Raw genomic sequence first — 21666 nt, 5'->3', positions numbered from 1 at the left:
AGAAGGGCAGCCCCTAGTACAGCCTTAATTGCTGAGACCTCACTTGGAAAGCTGTGCATGGTTCTGGTCGCCTCACCTCAAAACAGGTATTGTAGAGCTGGAACAGGTTCAGAAAAGGGCAACCAAAATGATCAAGGGGCTGGAGCGACTCCCCTGTGAGGAAAGGCTGCAGCATTGGGGCCTTTTTAGGTGTAAAGGAACACAGGAGAATGACTCATTCTGAGTTAGCCCATTGGTCTGTCTGGCTTAGTACTGTCTAGTCTGACTGGCAATGGGTCTCCATCCAGGGTTTCCTGCGGGGGAAATTCCCAGCCCTACCTGGAGACGCCTCAGGGATTGATCCCGGAACCTTCTCCATACAACGCAGATGCTCTGCCACCGAGCTATGGCCTTTCCCCATAAATTTCCCCATAAAATTGTGCATGCTGCGGAGGCAGCGCACAGACTCTGCCGCAAGACTAGAAACCTGTGGGGCCACCCAGGAGGAGGGAATTCTTCACACAGCGCAGAGCTAAAGTTACAAAATTCACTCCCGTGAGATGTAGTGATGCCCCTCCCCGAATTTGGATGGCTTTAAAAGGCAATTAGACAAATTCATGAAGGAGAATAAGGTTCTTAATGGCTGCTAGGAAGCACACGGACAAATAGGAAAAGGCTCAGAGGAGGGCAGAGAGGAGGATCAGGGGACTGGAAACAAAGCCCTGTGAGCAGAGACTGAAAGAACTGGGCATGTTAAGCCTGGAGAAGAGAAGACTGAGGGGAGATATGATAGCACTCTTCAAGCACATGAAAGGTTGTCACACAAAGGAGGGCCGGGATCTCTTCTCAATCACCCCAGACTGCAGGACGTGGAATAATGGGCTCAAGTTGTAGGAAGTCAGATTTCAACTGGACATCAGGAAAAACATCCTAACTGTTAGAGCCATATGTAAATGGAACCATTTCCCTAGAGAGGTAGTGGGCTCTCCAACACTGGAGGCATTCAAGAGGCAGCTGGACAGTCATCTGTTTGGAATGCTCTGATTTGGATTCCTGGATTGAGCAGGGGTTGGACTTGATGGCCTTATGGGCCCCTTCCAACTCGTAAGATTCTATGATTCTAAGTTTTACCTCCAGTATTGGGGGCGTTATGCTGCGGTGCACCAGTTGCTGGGAATCACACATGGGAAGAGTGCTCTTGCACTCGGGTCCTGCTTGTGGGCTTCCCGTTGGGGCATCTAGCTGGCCACTGTGCGAGTAGGACGCTGGACTAGATGGACCTCCTTTGGTGTGATCCAGCTGCTGCTGCGGGGCTCTCCTGAAGTTCTTTTGCCACTAGCCAGTCTGCCCTGCACAAAATTCCTACTTGAGTTCACCCCAGTCAGAACCGGAGGTGCCCTGCATTATGGCACTTATGCATCTGCCTGTCTTGACATGGAGGTTTCTGCTAACCAGGGCTGTGGAGTTGGAGGTGGAGTCGTGGAGTCGGAGTCGGAAGCAATTTTGGGTGGAGTCGGAGTCCGAGTCAGTAGAAATGTACCGACTCCGGCTTCAAAATAAATTTTGATTGACAAAAATATAAATTCAAAATGTCAAAGAAGCTTTCTCATGAAGTCAGCTGTAGTTGAGCATTTCGCCATAACTCAAGGTGGAAAACATTTTGTGTGTCAGTGTATGACACAGGACCCAGATAAAGACAAATGCTGTGATGCCAAGATCAGCACATATTCAGGCAGCGATAAAAACGCTCCTATGAGAGCTTCCAATTTAAAAAGACATTTACGGCCCTTTCCAGGGCTGTGGAGTTGGAAGCAATTTTGGGTGGAGTTGGAGTCGGAGTTGGAGTCGGACAGTAGGAAAACAGAGGAGTCGGAGTCGAAGGTTTGGCGTACCGACTCCACAGCCCTGCTGGTAACCACTGTGCCCTGTTTGCTTTTGTTCCTCCCTCCCTCACCCCCAGCAGATGCCCCGATGGCACCAGATGATGGCACGGAATGGCTTTTTCAGCTGCTGTCTGAAATCCAGTTGGAACAGTTTTATGACAAGATCCGCAACGAGCTTCACGTCACCCGTCCGGGCCATTTTGATTACGTCAAGCCCTCTGATCTTGATCGCATTGGCATGGGACGCCCAGGTAGTGGCAGGGGACCTGCAGGCAGCGTGTGCGGTGGTGTAACAGGGTTTGAGGGTAATTGGCCAGGCTGGGTAGGGGCTTGGGGCCAGAGCAACAGGAGGAATTGTGCCAGGATTGGCACGCCACAATGGGCTTCACAGTGTAGAATTCAGCAGCCCTGGAAACTGAGCTCTCATGAACAAAAACAAGTTTCTGGTGCTTATGAGGTACATTGTTTTGCACATGTGGGCTGTGCTTGGTGTGAAACTTCAGAGGCCATCAGAAAGTGGAACAAGTCTTTCTGTGGTCAAAAGTGGATCCTTTTTTATTTTCAAATATAGCTCTGTCCCCTGCCCAAAGGCACGGAGTATTGGGTAACAATGGTTTCCCTTCTCTCCATCACGCCTGCCTGTGCTAAAGGCTTCCAGTCAAAATGTGGGTCTTGAAATCTTAACCAGTTCGGTCAAAGAAGCCGGTATAAGCAAAGTGTCATCATTTGCATAATTTAACCCTGGTTAGAGAATTTTGGTCAACTTTGTCTGAGAAATCGGTGACCCGTTCTTAAAATTCTCTCCTTTAGGACAGAGACGGTTAGAGGAGGCCTTGAAGCGCAGGAAGCCTCAAGGCCAGCGCCCTATGTCCTGGGTGTATAAGGTGGGTACTTTACTCCTCCCCTGAAGAAAAACACACACACACACACACAGGTCCAGCAAGCAGCAGCTGTTCGTATGTGATGGCCAGTCTAGATGGCTGCCCTCTTGTCCAACAAACAGGAAGTGTAATTCTTTGTGTCACCACTTGAGGGCGTGAGACCCTGGGGGGTGGTTTTTGGATATTAAATTGGAATGCATGTAGATGTCTGAGTCTGTTCTTCCTAGAATCTCTCCCTCCATCCCTGAAACTGGATCTCTGTGATTCAAAATGGTTTCTGTTGTAAGGTGTTACCCCTGGAGAGATGTACCCAACTTTCCTTAACTGTGGACAGTGGAGGTCGGTGGCTCTGATGTCAGTTGGGCAGTGAAGCACCTTGGACATCTCCTTGAATGTTCTAACTAAAACCTGGAACGGATTCACTGCACCACTGATATCAGAGCCACCTTCTTCCACTGACTGTGGACCATGAAACACGGCAGTTGTAGGGAATGTATAGACACGTTGCTTTACGTGTTTTTAAATTTAAGTGTTACAGTTTTTAATTGTTTTTGCTATAAAGATGTTTTATTTTATTGTCACTTGTATTGTTTTACTACTTCGGTGTTTGCTGCAAGGAAGGGTGAGATAGAATAATAATTATCATTTAATAAATTGCCAACAGTGGGTGCGGCTGAGGTTTGGGGTAAAGGAGAGTATATACAGGGAATAGCCGTGGCAAGCATGAATTGACCTGTTTGGTCCTGCAAATGGTGTTGCCAAAATAGGACAAGGGGCTGTGTGGAACGGCATGCGCAATATTGCAGTGTTGAGATGGGGGTGTTGTTGGCACCCTTTGGCTCCTCTGTGGGTGCTGGAGATTTGACAGGGTGCAGCACAGCTAGGATGGAAGTTTATAAAGCTGTACTCTCCTTATGCCTCCCCGCTGGAAGATGTTCACTGGGGGACGAAGCCCAGACAATGAAGACCCCCCCAGCCCCCAGCCCTGCACAAACCCCCGGCCGGATGCTGACGTCTCCCTGAAGTGCCTGATCAGCGAGTGGGACTTACGGATCCGGGAGCGCCTGGGAGACGGCTGTTTCGGGATAGTGCACCGCGCCGAGTGGAACGTGCCCAGAGGGGGACTTGTACGTTCTCCTCATTCTTGGCTTGTCAATGCAACAGTCGCCCTCTGTGACTGTCATCTTCCCTGGGGCATTGGAGCTGACCATTGCGGACAGGCTGTCTGTTTCCTCTTTGTTTATATTGGGGGGAGGCAGCATTCAATGGGATGTGATGTGGTTGGGGGGCACTTGTCAGTGAGGGGTGGGGCCGAAGCCAGCAGTGGGTGGAATCACCCCTTTTCTTTGTTTGTCTGCCACCCCTTCTCTCTCTCTCTCTCACCCTTTTTTCTATCCTGTCCTCTTCTCCTTCCTGCCCTCTGTTTTTTCTTCTGGGCTTCCCCCCCCCCAAATTGAGCTAAGGACTTCAGATTGCCCACACTTGGTTCATAGCCCACCTTTCCTCCAGAGAAGCTCACAACACAACAGTTTTGTGGGGCAGGGCAGGCTGAGAGCTTGTGGTGGGTCCAAGGCCACCCAGTGAGCTTTGTGGCTGAGCAGGAATTTGAACCCGGCACTTTCAAACCTACGCACCATGTTGTAGATAGGACAGTGTGCTCAGTGGATAGACAGGCTTTGACCCAGCACCCTCCACCCAATAGCGATGGCTGTCGATGGGTGGCAGTAATAGCTCAATGGGTCCTCCATGTTCAGGGGCAGTCTACCTCTGAATAACGAGCGCTGGGGGCAAGCAGTGGGAGAGGGCTGTTGGCATCCCAGTGTGCTCCTGGTGGGCTTCCCAGAGGCATCTGTCCAGCCACTGTGGGAAAGAGGTGCTGGTCTTCCTGGGCCTTGGTCCAATCCAGCCAGACTCCTCTCAGGCTCTTGTGTCCCTTTCCCCAGATCCCTGTGGCCGTGAAATCGCTGCGTTCTGATGTCTCCTGTGACCCGGGTGCCCTGATCGATTTCCTCAACGAAGTCAACGCTATGTGCTGCCTGGATCATCCCAACCTCCTCCGCCTCCACGGGGTGGTGCTGACTCAACCCCTCAAGATGGTAAATGAGGCTGCTTGAATGTCATAGTGCCTTCACTCTGCCCAAGGTTCAGGGAAGGTGGAACAGAAGGAGGACCCTTCACCACACTCACCTCCAGGACTCCTGGGTCTTCATCTGTGCACACACCTGGGTCAAAGGGATGTCCAGGGGGCACCAGGACTCCTGGGTTGTCTGGGAAGATTGTCTTGGTATGGGTGGGGGGAGCTGGTAGGGCCAACAATGACTTTTTGATGCTGGAGGGAACAAATTCTTAAAAATTTTGGGGAGCAGGGTCCCATTGTCTCCAGCAACCTATGAGTCAGTCAGTGTGAAAGGGAGTGTGTTAGCCACTGAGAAGAGTCTTCTAACATGCTTCCTTGTCGTTTCCTGCTGACTGGAGTCAATCAGAATGAAAGGAGGTGAGTTAGCCACTGAGAAGACTCTTCTCAGTAGCTAACACTCTCCCATTTCATGCTCATTGGCTCCTAGGGACATTGTTGTTGTGGGAGTAGGCATTTGAAATGATCTGATTTTCAATTCAGCAGCAAAAGAAGGGGGAGGTCATTGGGGACACAATGGCTGTATATGCACCATACATTGAAAACACATGACTTCCCCCAAACAATCCTGTGAACTGTAATTTTATGGGTGATGGGAATTGTCGCTCTGTGTGTGCATGTGTGTAAATGGCAGTTGCCAGGATTCTGTGGGGGAAGTCGTGTGTTCACTGGTGTGTTCAAATGTGTGGTGCGTACACAGCCGACGCAACAGGTACTTCTGCACAAGTTTTGTGGAAAGCCATTCATTTCAACAAGGCTTGTGCAGGAGAGGTCCTCCCTCGGGTCAAGCGAATGTCATGGGCTGCTTGAAGGTCCCTTGAACCCTCTGCTCTCTGCAGGTGACGGAGCTGGCCCCCCTGGGGTCCCTCTACGACCGACTGAGGCCGCCCTTCCCCCTCCACCAGCTCTGGACCTACGCCCTGCAGGTTGCCAAGGGCATGGCCTACTTGGAGTCCAAGCTCTTTGTCCACCGTGACCTGGCCACGCGGAACATCCTCCTGGCCTCTGAGGAGAGCGCCAAGATCAGCGACTTCGGCCTCATGAGGCCGCTCTCCAGCAAGAGTGACCGCTACATCATGTCTGTCCACCGGCGCATCCCTTTCGCTTGGTAGGAGTTTAAACCCCACAGAGCCCTCACCCTGGGGAAGGGGGCACTATGCTGCATCCTCACTGCAGTTTCCCCACCACCACCAGTAGATCTTACTGAAGGGGGTGAAATAAGAAGTTGCCTCATTTTTGGTTCGGGGTTATTGTTGTTATGTGCCTTCAAGTCTTATGGCGACCCTATGAATCAGTGACCTCCAAGAGCATCTGTCATGAACCGCCCTGTTCAGATCTTGTAAGTTCAGGTCTGTGGCTTCCTTTATGGAATCAATCCACCTCTTGTTTGGCCTTCCTCTTTTCCTACTCCCTTCTGTTTTTCCCCAGCATTATTGTCTTTTCTAGTGAATCCTGTCTTCTAATGATGTGTCCAAAGTATGACAACCTCAGTTTCATCATTTTAGCTTCTAGTGACAGTTCTGGTTTAATTTGTTCCAGCTGTTCGGGGAAGATATCTCAACCGGGGGCATGAGGACTAGAAGCTTGATCGAGTTTGATTGTGCCCTGATTTAGGGAATGGGGTCTCTAAAAGTCATGGAATCCAGGGTGTAATCTGAGCCACAGTCTGGACCATGTGAAATTATGGTGTGTCCCTGTGCATGAGCAGAGTGCTCTCCTCTCTACTGACTTCCCCATTAAGTAACTGTCACTGGTCTGGGTTGAAGGGATGGCAGTGTGTGTTTGTGTGTGTCTGTTCTTCATCTTCCTGTCTAGGGATGTGTTCTGAAATTGTCAGGATTAAAATAATGGGCAGCTTGGCACCTGTCACCTCCCATTTCCCTCCCAGAACCTGTGACAATTCCAGCCCAGTTATCCTTGAGACTGCCGTGGGCATTCCCAACCCTGCATAAACATTTGGAAGTCTCGTGTCACTCAGTGCTAAGGCTGTAGATAATGGCTACACCTCACCTCAAAGAGGATATTGTGGAGTTGGAAAAGGCTCCTTAAAGGGCAACCAGAATGATCTAGGGGGTGGAGAGACTCCGCTGTCGGGAAAGATTGCAGCATTTGGGGCTTTTTGGTTTAGAGAAAAGCCGGATAAGAAGCAACGTGATAGCAGTGTATAAAATTATGCATGGTGTGGAGAGAGAAAAGTTCTTCTCCCTCTCTGGTAACATGAGAACTTGCTGACATCCAGTGAAGCTGAATGCTGGAAGATTCAGGGCAGACAGAAGAAAGTGCTTCTTCACACAGCGCAGAGTAGCTATGGAATTCGCTCCCGGAAGAGGCAGTGACGGCCACCCACTTGGGTGACTTTTAAAGAGAACGAGACAGATCTGTGGAGGGGGGAGAAGGCCGTCAGTGGCTACTAGCCACGATGGCTGTACTGTGCCTCCCCTGTCGGAGGCAGGATACCACCTGCAGGAGGGGAGGGTGCTCTTGCGCTCAGGTTCTGCTTGGGGGTCTTCCTCTGGGGCATCTGGTGGGCCACTGTGAGAAGAGGAGGCTGGACTAGATGGAGGGTCCCCTTTGGCCTGAGTCTTCTTCGGCATGTCTTTATTATAGCCTCTATTTGCAAGTGCTAATCCTGACTGTCTAACCTACCGACCTCTTGCGAGGTGTGTTTTGATTAGCTGGCTGGCCGTGGAGCTCAGGTTTTCCAAGAAGGGTTATTTATTTTCCTACAACAGCCCAAGTTTCCCAAAGCTTTTTTTTTTTAAATCCACTTGCAGTGGAGTCTAGTTGGAGCAGTCCTACAGAGAGCTCCAGTTTGATTTGAGTGCCCGTGGATTGCTTTTTTGACAAGGCTAATTTTAACTTAGAGGAAGGCAATGGATGGTAAACCCCCTCTGAATACCGCTTACCATGAAAACCCTATTCATAAGGTTGCCATAAGTCGGGATCAACTTAAAGGCAGTCCATTTCCATTTTTATTTTAACTTAGTTTGCAGAAGTGCTGAAGTTTTACAATATGCTTTGCTTTGGTTAAGCTCTTGCTGAGGTATGTAGGTCAGGGATGAGCAATCTAGCATGGCACAGGGATGATGATATGATTATTATTATTATTAGTAGTAGTAGTAGTAGTAAAGGCAGTAGTATAGCAGTAGTAATAGATTTATATCCCACTTTTCCTCCAAGGAGCTCAAGGTGGCACACATGGTTCATACCTTCATCATTTTATCTGCACAACAACCCTGTGAGGTTGCTTAGATTGGGAGATAGTGCTGGCCCAAGATACACCCAGTGAGCTTCATGTGGCTGAGCAGGGATTTGAACCCTGGTCTCCCAGGTCCCAGTCTGACACTCTTAACCGCTACACTACGCTGGCTACACTTTGCTTCAGGGTTGCTCTTATTTGCTGTCTTCCACTCTGTCTTCTCAGGTGCTCCCCAGAGAGCTTGCGCATGGGGATTTTCACCAGTGCCTCTGATGTGTGGATGTTTGGGGTCACCCTCTGGGAGATGTTCTCCTACTGTGAGGAGCCTTGGATGGGCTTCTCAGGACGACAGGTCAGAATCTCTGAATACCTGTTGCCAGGAACACGCCGCGGAAAATCACTTTGCTGCTTTCATGACTCACTTGTGGGGTTCCCAGAGACACTTGTTTGGCTTCTGCTTCAAAGCTGGAATAGATGGACCTTTAGGGTCATGAGTCGAACCTACGCAAGCCTTTCCCAACTTGGCACCCTCCAGATGTCTTAGACTGCAACTCCCATCAGACTTAGCCAGCATGTTCATGCTGGCTGGGGCTGATGGGAGTTGCAGTCCAAAACATCTGGAGGTCGCCAAGTTGCAGAAGGTTGGCTTACTCTAATCCTCCAGAAATTCTGTCCCTCCCTAACCTTAATCTTACCCAACAATTCCCAGGCTTGTGTGAATACACAGGTTAAGAGCATTTTAACCTTAGATGCCTCTCGTGATTCAAGTCGAATTCAGCCGTGAACTTGTGCAGTACCTTCAGGCAAGACTCCAGTTCTTGAAACTCAGCTGCACACACCCGACATGGGCAACATATGCAATATAGGGATAAGAGTACTGGCCTACATTACAGGGCTGGGTGGTTGTTGTCATTTTGTTAACCTGAAAAAGGAAAGGACAGAAGGATAAGAAATATAAACCCCATAATTTATAAGTGGTGGCTTCAGAAAATACTTATCAGTTAATTTTTTATTTTTATTTATTTATTTATCATTCGATTTATATCCCGCCCTTCCTCCCAGTAGGAGCCAAGGGCGGCAAACAGAAATGCTAAAAACACTCTGAGACATCATAAAAAGACCTTAAAATACAAAACGTTAAAAACATTTTTAAAAAAGCTTTAAAAACATATTGTTAAAAAAAAACATTAAAAGCAATTCTAACGCAGACTGGGATAGGTCTCTGCTTAAAAGGCTTTTTGAAATTTGATGGTTTCATTGTATTGCGTCTGCTGCTTTTGTTAAGTTTGATTGTGTTCATTGAGGACTGATTCGGGATCAGTTTCCCACGGCAGGTGTTAAATTAGCACAGCAAAGCTGAGAATATTGTGCTATCACCAGCTGGGGAGCAACCACAGCTTGGGGGGGGGAGTAGAGTGCCTGCTTTGCATGCAGAATGTCCCAGATTCAATCTGCAGCATCTCCCCTTAAAACAGGTGTGGGGAAACATCTGGTGCTATAGAGGCTGCTGAACTACAACTCCCATCAGCCCCAGCAAGTGGAGCCAATAACCATGGATGATGGGAGTTGTAGTTCAGCACCATGCAGAGGGTCAAAGGTTCCCCACACCTGACTGAAAACAATCAGAAAGGTCTTCCTTCAGCTTGAGACGCTGGAGAGCTATTGGTAATTGGAATGGCTGGCCCTGGGTTAGGCAGACAACAGGCAAATAGCTTCAGCTGCTGTAATTCCTGCTGTTGTGCTTGGTGCCGTTTCTCTCAATGTGCTTGTGTCTGTGTGGCAGATAGACAGACAAGTTGCACACTGCTGTGGACGACATTTCATGCACCTGAGAAAGCGGACTCTGGTCCGGGATGGAGAATGCCACAATGAAGCGGTAGTTTTTATGGTGCTCTGTGTGTGTGTGTGTCTGCTGAGGCCACCCCTTCCTTTCCCCCAGATCATGCTCAAGATTGACAGAGAAGGGAGACGGCTCGAACGCCCAGACGACTGCCCCAGGGGCATCCACTCCCTGGCGCTGAAATGCTGGGCCCACAACCCAGAGGAGAGACCCCGTTTCCGCGAGATTGTCAGCATGCTGCAAGAGGTGAGTGAAGGAACTGTCAGTGCCCCGGGGTGACCTGGGTGTGGATTTCTCCCAATTCACATTATAAAAAATAGTTTGGATCCTGTTGCAGAATTCGCACTGAGGGCCAAAGCCAGGCTCAGCTTTGAGTGCATCTCCCATCTGTCATCCCCAGTCGGCTCTTTTGCAGATCAGTATTTCCAGTTTCCTCACTGGGATGTACATCTGTGGAGGGGGGGCGTGGATTGTTTCAGGAAGTGTGTTGATGGTAATTGAAAGCAAAAGCTTGTGTCCAACTAAGTCCTATTCAGTGTAGACCCACTGAAGTGAACCGGTCCAAGTTAGTCGTGTCCATCAATTTCAATGGGTCTACTTTATTTATTTATTTATTTATTTATTTGATTTATATCCCGGCCTTCCTCCCAGCAGGAGCCCAGGGCGGCAATCTTCCCAAAATGGTACCCTCCGACCCCCCCCTTGGCACCCAGCAAGCCTCCTTCCCCCTACCACTGTTTCAGTTTTTAAATGGAGGTATTTTGTTGTTGGAGGCATTCTCTTACAAGGGGGAGCATCTGATTGTTTGGGGTGTGTGAAGGTGTTTCACCTGGTTTATGCTGGCAGGGGAGGCTCTGAGCACCGCCAGTTTTCCTTCTGTGAAATGGGCATTTTGTGGTGCTGCCAACAGTTCTTTAGATTTCCAAATGTGACCCCACGTCCAAAAAAAGGTTGGGCGACCCAGGTGTAGACTAATGAATACTATTTTTTAAAAAATGCTTCACATTATTTATATAATGTGAGAGAAACCACCAGAAACTGAGCAGGGCTGGAATATGAAGGAAAAGGTGTCGCCCTTGGATTAGTAGGTCCAGGCAGGACCCCCCGACCCACAAGATCCACCTTCAGCACCCCTTCCTGTGCGTGGCCATCACCCTTCCGTCTCTCCCTTCAACTCAGCTCCGTCCTAAGGAAGTGAAGGCCTCCCAAGAACTGAACGAGCCCGGCTGGCTGCGGCTTGAAGCAAACGACACGGTCACGGTGATTGAAGGCAGGTGAGCCAGGACACCTGGGTCTACTTCGCAAGCGGGGCCCTGCTTTCTGTGCAGAGCTTCTGTGGGAATTCTTTTTCAAGCCCCATTGGTTGAACCACATCAGTCCCCTCCTTGTGTCCTGGCCTGACTTCTGTCTCATTGTTGGTGTCAACTTTTCAAGTATCTAGTCCTCAAACTCTACCTCCCTGGCATCCTTTTCCTTCAACTACCTTTTCTCTTTCCACCTAAACTTTACCACTATTGGTTACCTGCCTTCCTGCCTCTCTCCCTCTCCCTCTCTCTCTCTCTCTCCCTCTCCCTCTCTCTCTCCCTCTCTCCCCCCCCCCCCTCTCTCTCTCTTTCCCTCTCCCTCTCTCATATTTTCTGCCCCCTGCCAATTTTGGCAGAAGTGGTAAAAAGAAAATGAATAAAGCCATCAGGTTACTGGGGGGGGGAGATTAAAGCCCAGAAACCTGCTGGGGGTGCAAATTGCCCCCTCCCCAGTCATCAGATCAATCATTGCATTGAGTGAGGAGAGGGCAAGAACAGCTCATCTCCTGAGCAGCATTGCACAGGTCACCTGAGGGGTGTGTGTGTATGTGGGGTCTCTGTGTGCTGTAAATATGACTGCTGTGTACGTGCGTGCGCGTGTGAGTGTGAGCCTTCACCCACCACTGGTATGAAGACTTGGCCAATGGCAACTGTGGGCCTTGGGCAAGAAAAGGCGAGTTAGCCCAACTGTGCACACAGAAAGCAAAACAAACAGTAGGTGGTATTCAACCAAGTCCTACACAGAGTAGACCCACTGAAATTAATGGACGTGATCCACTTAGGTTCATTAATTTCAATGGGTCTACTCCAAGCAGGACTTAGTTGATCCCAACCTAGGGTCTGGAGGGTGGTGAAACATTGGGCGGCTCTTTCTTACCAGGTCCTCTCTGTCTCTCACCTCTTCCAGACCTGACTTGTCCACGTGGAGAGGACAGAACAAGCGAACGCTGAAAGTGGGCATCTTCCCATCTTCCACAGTGATGTCAGAGGATGAAGCGCCCCCTGCTGGGACCCCACAGATTAGCCTCCCCATCCGACACTCCTTTGTGCACCTGGGTCATGGGGACGTTGACCCTGAGCGTGCATGGGGCGCTCCAGACCGAATGGAGGAGTATGTGGGGGGAATGGGGAGTGGTCTTTCCTAACACACACACACGCACGCACACACGCAAAGAGTCACGTGTAGCAATGATGTTGGGGCGACAGCTAGTACTGTTGCATGCAGTGCCACCTAGGGGTCAATGGCAGAGTTGCGTTTTCAGGCAACAATAGTACAAACAAAAAGTCCTGAGCTTCATCAAGAATGGCTAACACGATTCTTGCAGCCAGTGAGGCATGAAAATAAGGCTTTGAAAGAAAAGGCTGTCAATGGAGGGAGGCAAAAGGGTTGCCAACTCAGGATTTCATGTTGGCTGCAAGTCAAGTCGGGGCGTGGGGGTGGGCACCAAGCTGGTAACTATTAATTATTATACAATGTAATTTAAAAAAAATGTAACTAAGGGGGTGTTGTGTTCTATTCTAGGAAGAAACCAAAAGCGCAGGCGGGGAATGTCAACCCCCAGAATCGAACTGGGGGTAAGCAGCAGCTCATGCACTTGGCTCGTGAGTATCTGTTTCAGCCATCCTCAACCCCCCCCCCCAGCAGTTTTGGAGTGCAGCTCGCATCAGCACTTGATCAGTGCTGGGGCTGATGGGAGTTGCAGGCCAAAGCATCTGGCGGGCACCAGGTTGGGGAAGGCCGATTGATCCGGTCACTTTCCCCAGAGCAAAGTAACTTCTTAGGCCCAAGACGGGATAGAACCCAGGAGTCCGGGTCCTCAGCACCTTCCTACCCCCCCCAAAAAGCCTGCAGACATTGTAACCCATTCTTGCCTTTAGCCTCGCCTCTGTTCTTCCTTTCAGGCCTCTCCAAAAGCTTAGAGTCCATTTCGGAATTCAGCGTCCTGCACAGCAAACCTCGTCTCCCACCCTTCAAGGTGGACCCTCCCAGTGTTCCTTTCCAGCGGCGCTTCAGTGACCTTCCAGGGCCTCTCCCTCCAGCCCAGCAGCTGGAACATCGGGGCCCTAAGCCGCCTTCCCGGCTCCCGAATCCAGCCCTCCCCTCCTGGGCTCTGCCCAAACCTGACTTTTCTGCAGGGGCCAGGGAGAAGGAGCAGAGGCCGCCCAGGCCGGCCCCCAAAGGGCCCCCCCTGCTGCTACCCTCAGCCCCCTCCAGTGGGCAAAGGCCGACCCTGAGTGAGATAGAGAAGAAAATCAAGGAGGTAAGAATGTGGATTCGTCAACAAAAAAAACCCTGGCTTGTAGAGACCCGGTTGGGGAACTGTTTTTGCAACCCAAATTCTGAGGAATGCTAGTGAAGTAAAGTGAAGAAATAACAATATTGGTTTTTTTTTAAGTGTTTTTAAATTTGTATATTTGTATATTTGTTTTTAATATTTTAATTGTTGTAAACCGCCCAGAGAGCTATGGGGTGGTATACAAATGTTGATACAAATCAACATTTATTGATCATCAATCACCATTATTAGGAATCATAAAATATAAACAATAACAAGGAAATAAAGTGGCCTGATCTGAGAAAACTATTGCATTGCAGAAGCATCTTCTTAAATACAGAGGTTCCTCACTGGCAAGGCAGATGCCCTCTGCACATGCCCATGCCCTTTATTTTGGAGCTCTCATAGTTCCAAATCAATTTTTTCCTGCTGTACCTTGTAAACATCTTAGCCACCCTCAGGCCCTTTTCAAGCCCTAGGTTTTTATCCACCCCCTACACACTCCCATCGACCCCAGGGGATCAATATCGACCACTTTGGGAAACCCTGGTGAGTCTCTGGAGGTGCCAGAGTTTGAATCTGGGACCTTTGAGATATAAAGCATGTAGCTTTCCTTCCCATGCCATGTTAAATACCCTTCTTAGAAAACCAGGTAGAAGCAGGGTTTTTTTTTTCATCTTCTTTGTTGTGAGCCCTCTCCATTTGCCCTCCCTCCCAAATCCCCCTTGACACGCACAATCATGGAGAAGAATCCAGGAGTCCTGGCTCTCACTCAACTACAGAGCTGGAAGCTGCCCTGGGAATAGTTCGGCGTAGGCTTCTCCAACTTCTTCTTGCCATTTTCCCTCTTTGCCTGTCCAGGTGGAAGACAGGGTCCACGGGACGACGATGGAGGAGTGTCGCGAGGCCTTGAGGGTGCACGGCTGGGATGTTCACAAAGCAGCCCAGATACTGAAGGTGTGGGACCCAATGCCCTGGCAGTAGTGCCCTTGCCCCAGATCCCAAGATAGGCAGCCCTCTAGCTCAGCCGTGCTGGCTGGGGCTGATGCGAGGTACCGTCCAAAACATTTGGAGGGCACCAGCTTGGAAAAGGTTCAACTATATCCCTTTCGTAATTCCTCAAGCTAGTTTCCATCCTCGGATAGGTTCTGAACCCAGGGGGATCTCCTTGCGGTGACTTTTCCACCAAGGTTGTAGTTAGGGGAGTCCACAGCTGCAGCATAAGAGGATCAGGAGAGGCCTTGAGGCTGGACCAGGCCCAAGGGAGCCCCTCTAGGCCAGCATCCTGTTCACACTGTGGCCGACCAGTTGCCCCAAAGTGAAGCCCGCAAGCAGGACCTGCGCACAACAGGGCATTCCCCACTTGTGGTATTCCAAGGCATATTGTCTCTGACTGCGGAGGCAATGATAGCTGCTGATAGCCTTCCGCTCCTGCAAGGATTTGTCTGATCCTCTTTGAAAGCCACCCAAGTTGGTTGCCATCAGTGCCTCTTATGGAATTGAGTTCCATACTTTAACTCTGCACTGTGCGAAGCGCTTTCTTTTGTCTGTCCTGAATCTTCCAACATTCAGCATCAATGGATGTCCACGAGTTCTGGTGTTATGAGAGAGGGGGAGAAAAGTTTTATCTATGTATTTTCTCCACCCCATGCACAATTCTACATCTTTCTACCATTTTTATTATTATATTTCTCACACCTTTCCTCCAAGGACCTTGGCAAACAAATATGGTTCTCGCCCTCCCAATCTCATTCTCACAACTACCCTGTGGGGTAGGTTAGACTCATGGTGACTGGCCCGAGGCCACCCAGTGAGCTTCATGGCTGAGTGGGGATTTGAACCCAGGTCTCCTCTGACTTGCCTTTTATCTAAACTAAAAAGCCTCCAATGTCGTATCCTTTCCTAAGCGATGGGACAGAAGCCCGGGACCTCTTTTTTACAAGTCAAATAGAAGATGCAAGTTCCTGCCCCCAGCTCCCTTCTACCCGGCCCCCAGAAGCCTTTCCTGGCCCCAGTGACTCTGACGCACTGCTGCTTCTGTTTCAACAGGTGGACCAGCTCTTCCACATCAGTTCCCACTCGCGGGAAGAGTGCCGGCGGATCCTGGAGAAGCACCGCTGGAACCTGGCCATGGCCTCGCGCTACGTGCTCAGCCGGAGGCTCCGCGCATGACCAGGGGGGGTGGGGGGATGCGACAGAGACAGAACAAAAGGTGCTACTCATTTTAAATCTTCCACCACCACCTCCAAGCAGTGACCTGCCATACATGCAGAGGGACACCAGCATCTCCCTGGGGTGGCGTCTCTTGGTGGGCTTCAAGGCACTTTGGAAGACCACAAGGGTCCTGGCCCAGCTCCACCACACCTCGATCTAATGCCGCCTTCCCCAGCCTGGTGCCCTCCAGCTGTTTTGGACTCAAACCCCCACCTTCACCAGGAGCTCCAGCCAGCACAGCCACATGATGCTGGGGCTGATGGGAGTTGTAGCACCAACCCAGGTGGAGGGCACCAGATTGGAGAGAGGCTGCTCTAACCCCCGGCTTGCTTGGCTTCTTCTCATAGCAATCCAAAGTGGACTCTGCCCCTATTGTCTACTCTGAAGCAGAGACTTCCGCTCTTTGTTCTGGCTGCAAAATCGCCCCCTTCCCATTTCTCAGGCCAGCTGTGCCATCTTTGGTGCTCAGAGTGCGTTACAGCCTCCATTCTGTGCCTCTCTATGAATGCAGAGGACGCACCACAGTGGGGCAGTTACTCCTGTGCCAACTCCTTTCATTTCCATGGGGCTTGTGCAGGACTTTCCCCCAGATTGAACCTACTGCAGGGATGCATTCATGACAAACCGCTTCTATGCACTTCTCCTTTAAGGAAAAGGTGTGCAACGGACCACCTCAGGGAATCTTTAGGGTTAAAATAAGGGACAGTCTCTAAGGTCCTACTCTCATGGGGAGGGGTAAACTTGTGTCTGTACATGACTGAATACTCTTCTATGCAAAAATAAGCTCCTGTAGAAAGCGCAGTTTAGTTGGTTGCAGCCTAGCTGTCTGTCTGCCTTTGAAGCTGTAATCCTGTGCACATTGACATGAACATCTGCAAGTAAACATGGCTAGGCTACAGTGCTCATGAACAGCCCAGTAGATGAGCCCTCCAACACAGTTCCAGTCCAAAGTGGCAGCTTTACACCTCTCAGGCTATACGAGGCCAAAAGGAAGCAGTTAGATTACATGGCCCCCTTCCTACACTTCTTAGGAGTCTGTATATATAATGTGGCTATGTTGCATTTGTAAATAGGGTGTAAATGAGTGAATGCTGTGCCACTGTGTAAATATTGCTCCTTTCAGAGGGGGTTATTAGTGTGCTTTGAATATGTGCATTTATTTTGCGCATGCAAACTCAAGCTGAACGCACGGAGATGAAGGTGCATGCATTGGGCCTGTTCAGAAGGGGCAAATGCAGAAATATTTCTAATGGGAGCAGGGGCATGCATGAATGCACCAAATCTACCGGTACATGCGTGTTTAAAAAACCTGACTTGTGTTTGTATGTGCTGCATAGAGGTCTCACACACACTCACACCAGCACTCAGCTGGCTGATGTGCTCCTTCTCAAAGCGTGCGCTGCGTACATATAGAATTGCAAAGTAGTAATAAAAATTATATAGAAGCTACCGAGTTGAGCTTTTTGTGATTGCACTAACAGGAACTCATGTGATCTTCTCCTCCCCCCCCCCCGGTGACTTCAGATCATTTATGTCATCAGCTCCTATTTCTAAAAACTTTTGCCAACCTGGTGCCCTTCAGTTGTATATTGGACTACAACTCCTGCTCTGCAAATGCTATCTTTGACATCTCTATTGCAGTTTGATCCTTACAAAACAGGAACTGTATGTGCGTGTGTAAAAAATACAGTGCCTTCAGGGAGGGGGGGGGGAAGAGAAGTGATATAAGAAAAGACCCAAGACAGAATCAAAAGCATCAGAAAAAGAAACTACACATTACATTTATTTCTTTGGTTTGCCATGGAGGAACAGAACACTTGGCCAATGAAGACGGGAACACGCCTCTCTTGCAGCCCCTGAAGGAATTACTCCCTCCCTGTCAGGTAGTTTTATTATCCACCATCTCCCCAGACAACAGGCATAGTCAAATCAAGAAGGCATATTCAAGTTGGCCACCAACGTCCACCTCCTCTGTCACTGGCCAATTTCCCTGCAGCCCGCCTTGACCTCTTCAGAGTCAGCAGCTCTCTAGCTTGCCATCGGCTGGATTTCTTCGTATGCACATCTTGCAAATGATCTTCCAACACATTGCAGTTTTTGCTTTCATGAGCCACCAGTTGTCTAGTCAACTCAAGACTTTCATCGCACTAGGCTGGAAAGACTTTCCATCCAGTTCTTTTCAGAACCAACCCTTCAGCATCTTGCTTCATTTCTGGGGGGAGAGGAGGCTGTAAAACACACCATTCCCCCCCCCATTCCACCTCTTCTATCTATTCCCCCTATTGCAAGCCTATTGCAAGACATTAAGTGTAAACATTTAAATATATAAAATACACAGAACATAAGTAGTAATATTATGCAAGCATTTAGTTTCCTTGACATACAGGGTGGTGTGTGTGCAGCTTGCCCTGCTGCAAACCTCACATTAGAGGGGACCCCCTGTGATGTTCCTATATTAATGTATATAGGGTAAGTGTTGGTTGTTTAGAAGATATATGGTAAGTAGTGAAAGAGGAGGGGGAGTGAATGGGCAGTAGAATGCGAGATGATTGGCTGAGTGTTTAAAATGGCTGAATGTATAAAAGGAAGAGTGAGAGTGGAATCGGGGGGGGGGGAGAAGAGAACTGAGTGGGTTGTTTGGTGAGAGCGTGAAGAAGGAGGGAGGTGGAGTTCGGATTAGTATTGAGTAAAACCATATGCTTATGTGCCTTAAGAAGAAATCTTGTTAATCTTGTTAGCTTTGTTATCTGTAATAAATACTTAATTTGGTTTACCAAAGGCCTGATCCTTGGCTGGGGTTTCACAGACCAGAAGGGAGGGTAAGGTAATGACCAAGGCTGAAGGGGAACTGTAACAAATGGTGGCAGCGGTGAAGAGAATAACAATACCAGTATTCAGAGTCTCTGGGAATACTAGTATTGGGACGTTACTGGTGGTTGCCTAGCAGGGGGATCTGTTGAGATCTGTGCTAGAGCGGGGAGAGAAACCATGAGAGAGTGGTCCGGACTGGTGGAGTCCCTGGTGGTGCCTAGTGACAGGCAGTAACCACGAGCAGGTAGGAACCTGACAGGGAGAGCCAGGGAAGGACGCCTCACAGGTGGTGGCAGTAGCGGTGGGATACGAACAACAGAGAATCCAGATACGAACCAAAGACAGTCCCAAAGACACATGGTGACAAAGGAGACTACGTCACAGGTGTTGGCTGTAGCAGTGAGATACGAATACTAGAGAATCCCTAATAGTTGTGTGGCAAACAGAAATAACAAAACAAGATTACTTGTGAGAGTGACTGGCAAAGAGTGTGTGGCAAAGAGTGAGTGAACTCAAACACCATGGCTGAATATATAAAAATGAAAAGAGAGGAGCTGGTGGAGAAGTGCGTAACATTCAATTTACCTCACGAGGGTAAAGGGGTAGATGAATTGAGGGTAGCACTTATAGGATTTGCAACTGCCCAGCAAAAACAACCTGTCAGGGAAGAGACCCCAGAAGGATACTTAAGCAATCCCGCTTATATAGAGTATTTGAGAGAGAAGTTGAGGATGGAAACTGAGAGATTGAGGATGGAAGCTGATGGGAAAGATAAACAGCGAGAGTTGGAAATTGAGAGATTGAGGATGGAAGCTGAGGAAAAAGATAAACAGAGAGAGTTGGAAGCTGAGAGATTGAGGATGGAAGGTGCAGAGAAGGAAAAGCAGCGGGAGTTGGAATTTGAGAGAATGAGAGTGGATGCGGAATTACAGGCAGAAAAGTTAAAATTGAAAGAGAGAAGTTTCATTCTGATGAGACAAGGAAAGACAGAGATGGAGCAAAAATAAAAATTACTCCAAAGGACTTTGCTGTCTATGAGCCTGGTCAAGATCCTCAAATTTACCTCAGCACCTTTGAAAAAGCAGCTCAGTTGTGGGGGCTACCTGAAGATAAATACATGCAGTATTTATCAAACCTGATTAAAGGGGAATTGGCTGAGGTATACCAATATTTCCCCTCAGACAGGCCCGTCACCTATGCTGAATTCAAAGAAGCAGTGTTTAAAAGATTCAGACTGGGGCCTGATTATTTTAGAAAGCTTTTCAGAAACTGCCAGATACAGACAGGGAGGTCTTTCGTGGAGCTGGGGGCAAAACTGATGGACATATTTGGGAAATGGCTGACAAGTGCAAAAGCTCAGTCTGTGGAGGAGGTGAAAAACCTCATGATATTGGATCAATTATACCATCAGTTACCACCAGAAATAAGGCTCCTGGTCAAAGACCGTTCCCCTACATCGGTGCAGGAGGCTGCAGAGATGGCGGATCACTTCGCCTCCAACAGAACTGGCTGGGTGGGGAAAACATCAAGAGATTTTAAACCCAGACCATATAATGCTGGCAGAAGGGATGTGGTACCACAGAGAGTGAGTCCTCCAGTAAAATCTGAAGGGCACAGGACACCCCAGAGTGGATCTGTGTACCCTAAAAGTGAGGAGAAATTATGCTACAAATGTGGTAGACCGGGGCACCTACGTTTTCAATGTGAGGTTGCCAACCCCATTAGTAATCCTACTCAGACAAGGACAGTGAAAACAGAGCCCAAGGCTTTAGAAGCAGCGAAAAAGGTTCAGTTTTGCCAGATAAACTGGACAGAAGTAACAGACCTTGATTCAAGTCTGAGAGAGGAAGTGAGTGTACAAGGGGCAAATTATTGGGCATTGCTTGATACTGGTGCCGCTCAGACATTACTGAGGCCAGATTTAATAAAATCTGAGGAAATATTACCTCAGGAAACTGTGAATATCCAAGGAGTGAGGGGTCAACCAGAAAGCTTGCCTGTGGCCCTGGTGAAAATGGCGTGGAGAGGCCGAGAGGGCCGATATAAAGTAGGCATTAATGCCCAGCAACAAGAACCAGTAATACTGGGAAGAGATGTAATGGGCGCCCAAGGAAAGATCTATGTAGTGACCAGACAGCAAATTGGCAGAGAAAAAGAAGCCATATTAAGGGGGGCTGAAACAAACAGGGTGGAATCTGTTAACCAGCCTCAGGTCACCATAGCAACCACTAGCAGGCCTGCTGAAGGAGACAAACTGTATCAAGTGGTCTCTGATAATGATGAGGCAGATCAATTCAGGGAAGAGCTACAAATAGATATAAGTTTGAAGCAGATAAAGGAACAAGCTCTGACCCAACAGATTCCTTTCACTGACAAACTGAGGAATCAAGTTGTGTGTGAGAATGGGATTTTATATAGACTGTGGATGCCTGCTGAGAGAAAGGATGAATGTGAACCAGTGAAGCAATTAATAGTACCTAGCAAATACAGAACCAGATTGCTAGAGGTAGCCCACGATGTCCCATGTGCAGGACACCTGGGAATAAAAAAGACCAAGAGGAGATTGGCTGCACATTATTATTGGCCAAATATCTCCAAGGATGTAAAACAACATTGTCTATCTTGTGGAATATGCCAAAAGGTGGGGAAAAGTGGAGTAAAGACTAAGGCACCCTTAAAGCCCCTTCCTATAATTGGACAACCCTTTTATAGAGTGGGAATAGATTTGGTGGGCCCTTTTTCCAAACCCACAAGGCATGGCAAGAAATATCTAGTGGTGGTGGTGGATTTTGCCACCAGGTACCCAGACGCAGAAGCACTGAGATCCGTGGAAGCCCCTGTAGTGGCAGAGGCTTTATTAAAAATCTTTATGAGGCTGGGTTTCCCTCATGAAGTGCTGACGGATCAAGGCAGTGTATTCATGGGAGAAGTGATGCAATGTATGTGGAAATGTTGTGGTCTAAAACATCTAAAGACCACTACTTACCATCCCGCCACTAATGGGTTAACAGAGAGATTCAATGGCGTTTTGAAGGGCATGATCAGAAGCTATGTTCAAGATCACCCACAAGACTAGAATGAACGGTTGGGATGCTTCTTATTTGCATACAGAGAAGTCCCTCAGGAGTCAACAGGCTTCTCACCC

At 48.9% G+C, this 21666-nt stretch overlaps 2 protein-coding genes across 4 annotated transcripts in view; one reads left to right on the top strand and one right to left on the bottom strand.

Annotated features, from left to right (window-relative positions):
- Positions 1–17155, top strand: part of TNK1 (tyrosine kinase non receptor 1) — a 28142-nt gene extending 10987 nt beyond the window's left edge. The window contains exons 2-14 of one of the 3 annotated variants that reach the window (XM_061590939.1): positions 1940–2113; positions 2673–2746; positions 3676–3870; positions 4687–4839; positions 5717–5985; positions 8302–8428; positions 10016–10162; positions 11096–11190; positions 12128–12331; positions 12743–12822; positions 13123–13481; positions 14358–14453; positions 15546–17155. In XM_061590939.1, the coding sequence (XP_061446923.1) occupies positions 1951–2113; positions 2673–2746; positions 3676–3870; positions 4687–4839; positions 5717–5985; positions 8302–8428; positions 10016–10162; positions 11096–11190; positions 12128–12331; positions 12743–12822; positions 13123–13481; positions 14358–14453; positions 15546–15668 (2085 nt within the window). In that variant the 5' untranslated portion in view covers positions 1940–1950 and the 3' untranslated portion in view covers positions 15669–17155. The remainder of the gene's footprint in view (positions 1–1939; positions 2114–2672; positions 2747–3675; positions 3871–4686; positions 4840–5716; positions 5986–8301; positions 8429–10015; positions 10163–11095; positions 11191–12127; positions 12332–12742; positions 12823–13122; positions 13482–14357; positions 14454–15545) is intronic. The other 2 variants (XM_061590937.1, XM_061590940.1) reach the window with 2 other exon arrangements.
- A 320-nt stretch (positions 17156–17475) lies between these two features.
- The window catches only part of PLSCR3 (phospholipid scramblase 3), a 32153-nt gene continuing 27962 nt past the window's right edge, over positions 17476–21666 (bottom strand). The window contains exon 9 of the transcript XR_009758516.1: positions 17476–17922. The gene's annotated coding sequence lies outside the window, so the exon portion shown is untranslated. The remainder of the gene's footprint in view (positions 17923–21666) is intronic.

The sequence above is a fragment of the Rhineura floridana genome, chromosome 11, assembly GCF_030035675.1.
Source record: "Rhineura floridana isolate rRhiFlo1 chromosome 11, rRhiFlo1.hap2, whole genome shotgun sequence".
Classification (NCBI taxonomy): Eukaryota; Metazoa; Chordata; class Lepidosauria; order Squamata; family Rhineuridae; genus Rhineura; species Rhineura floridana.
This window is presented reverse-complemented; position numbering and strand designations above follow the sequence as displayed.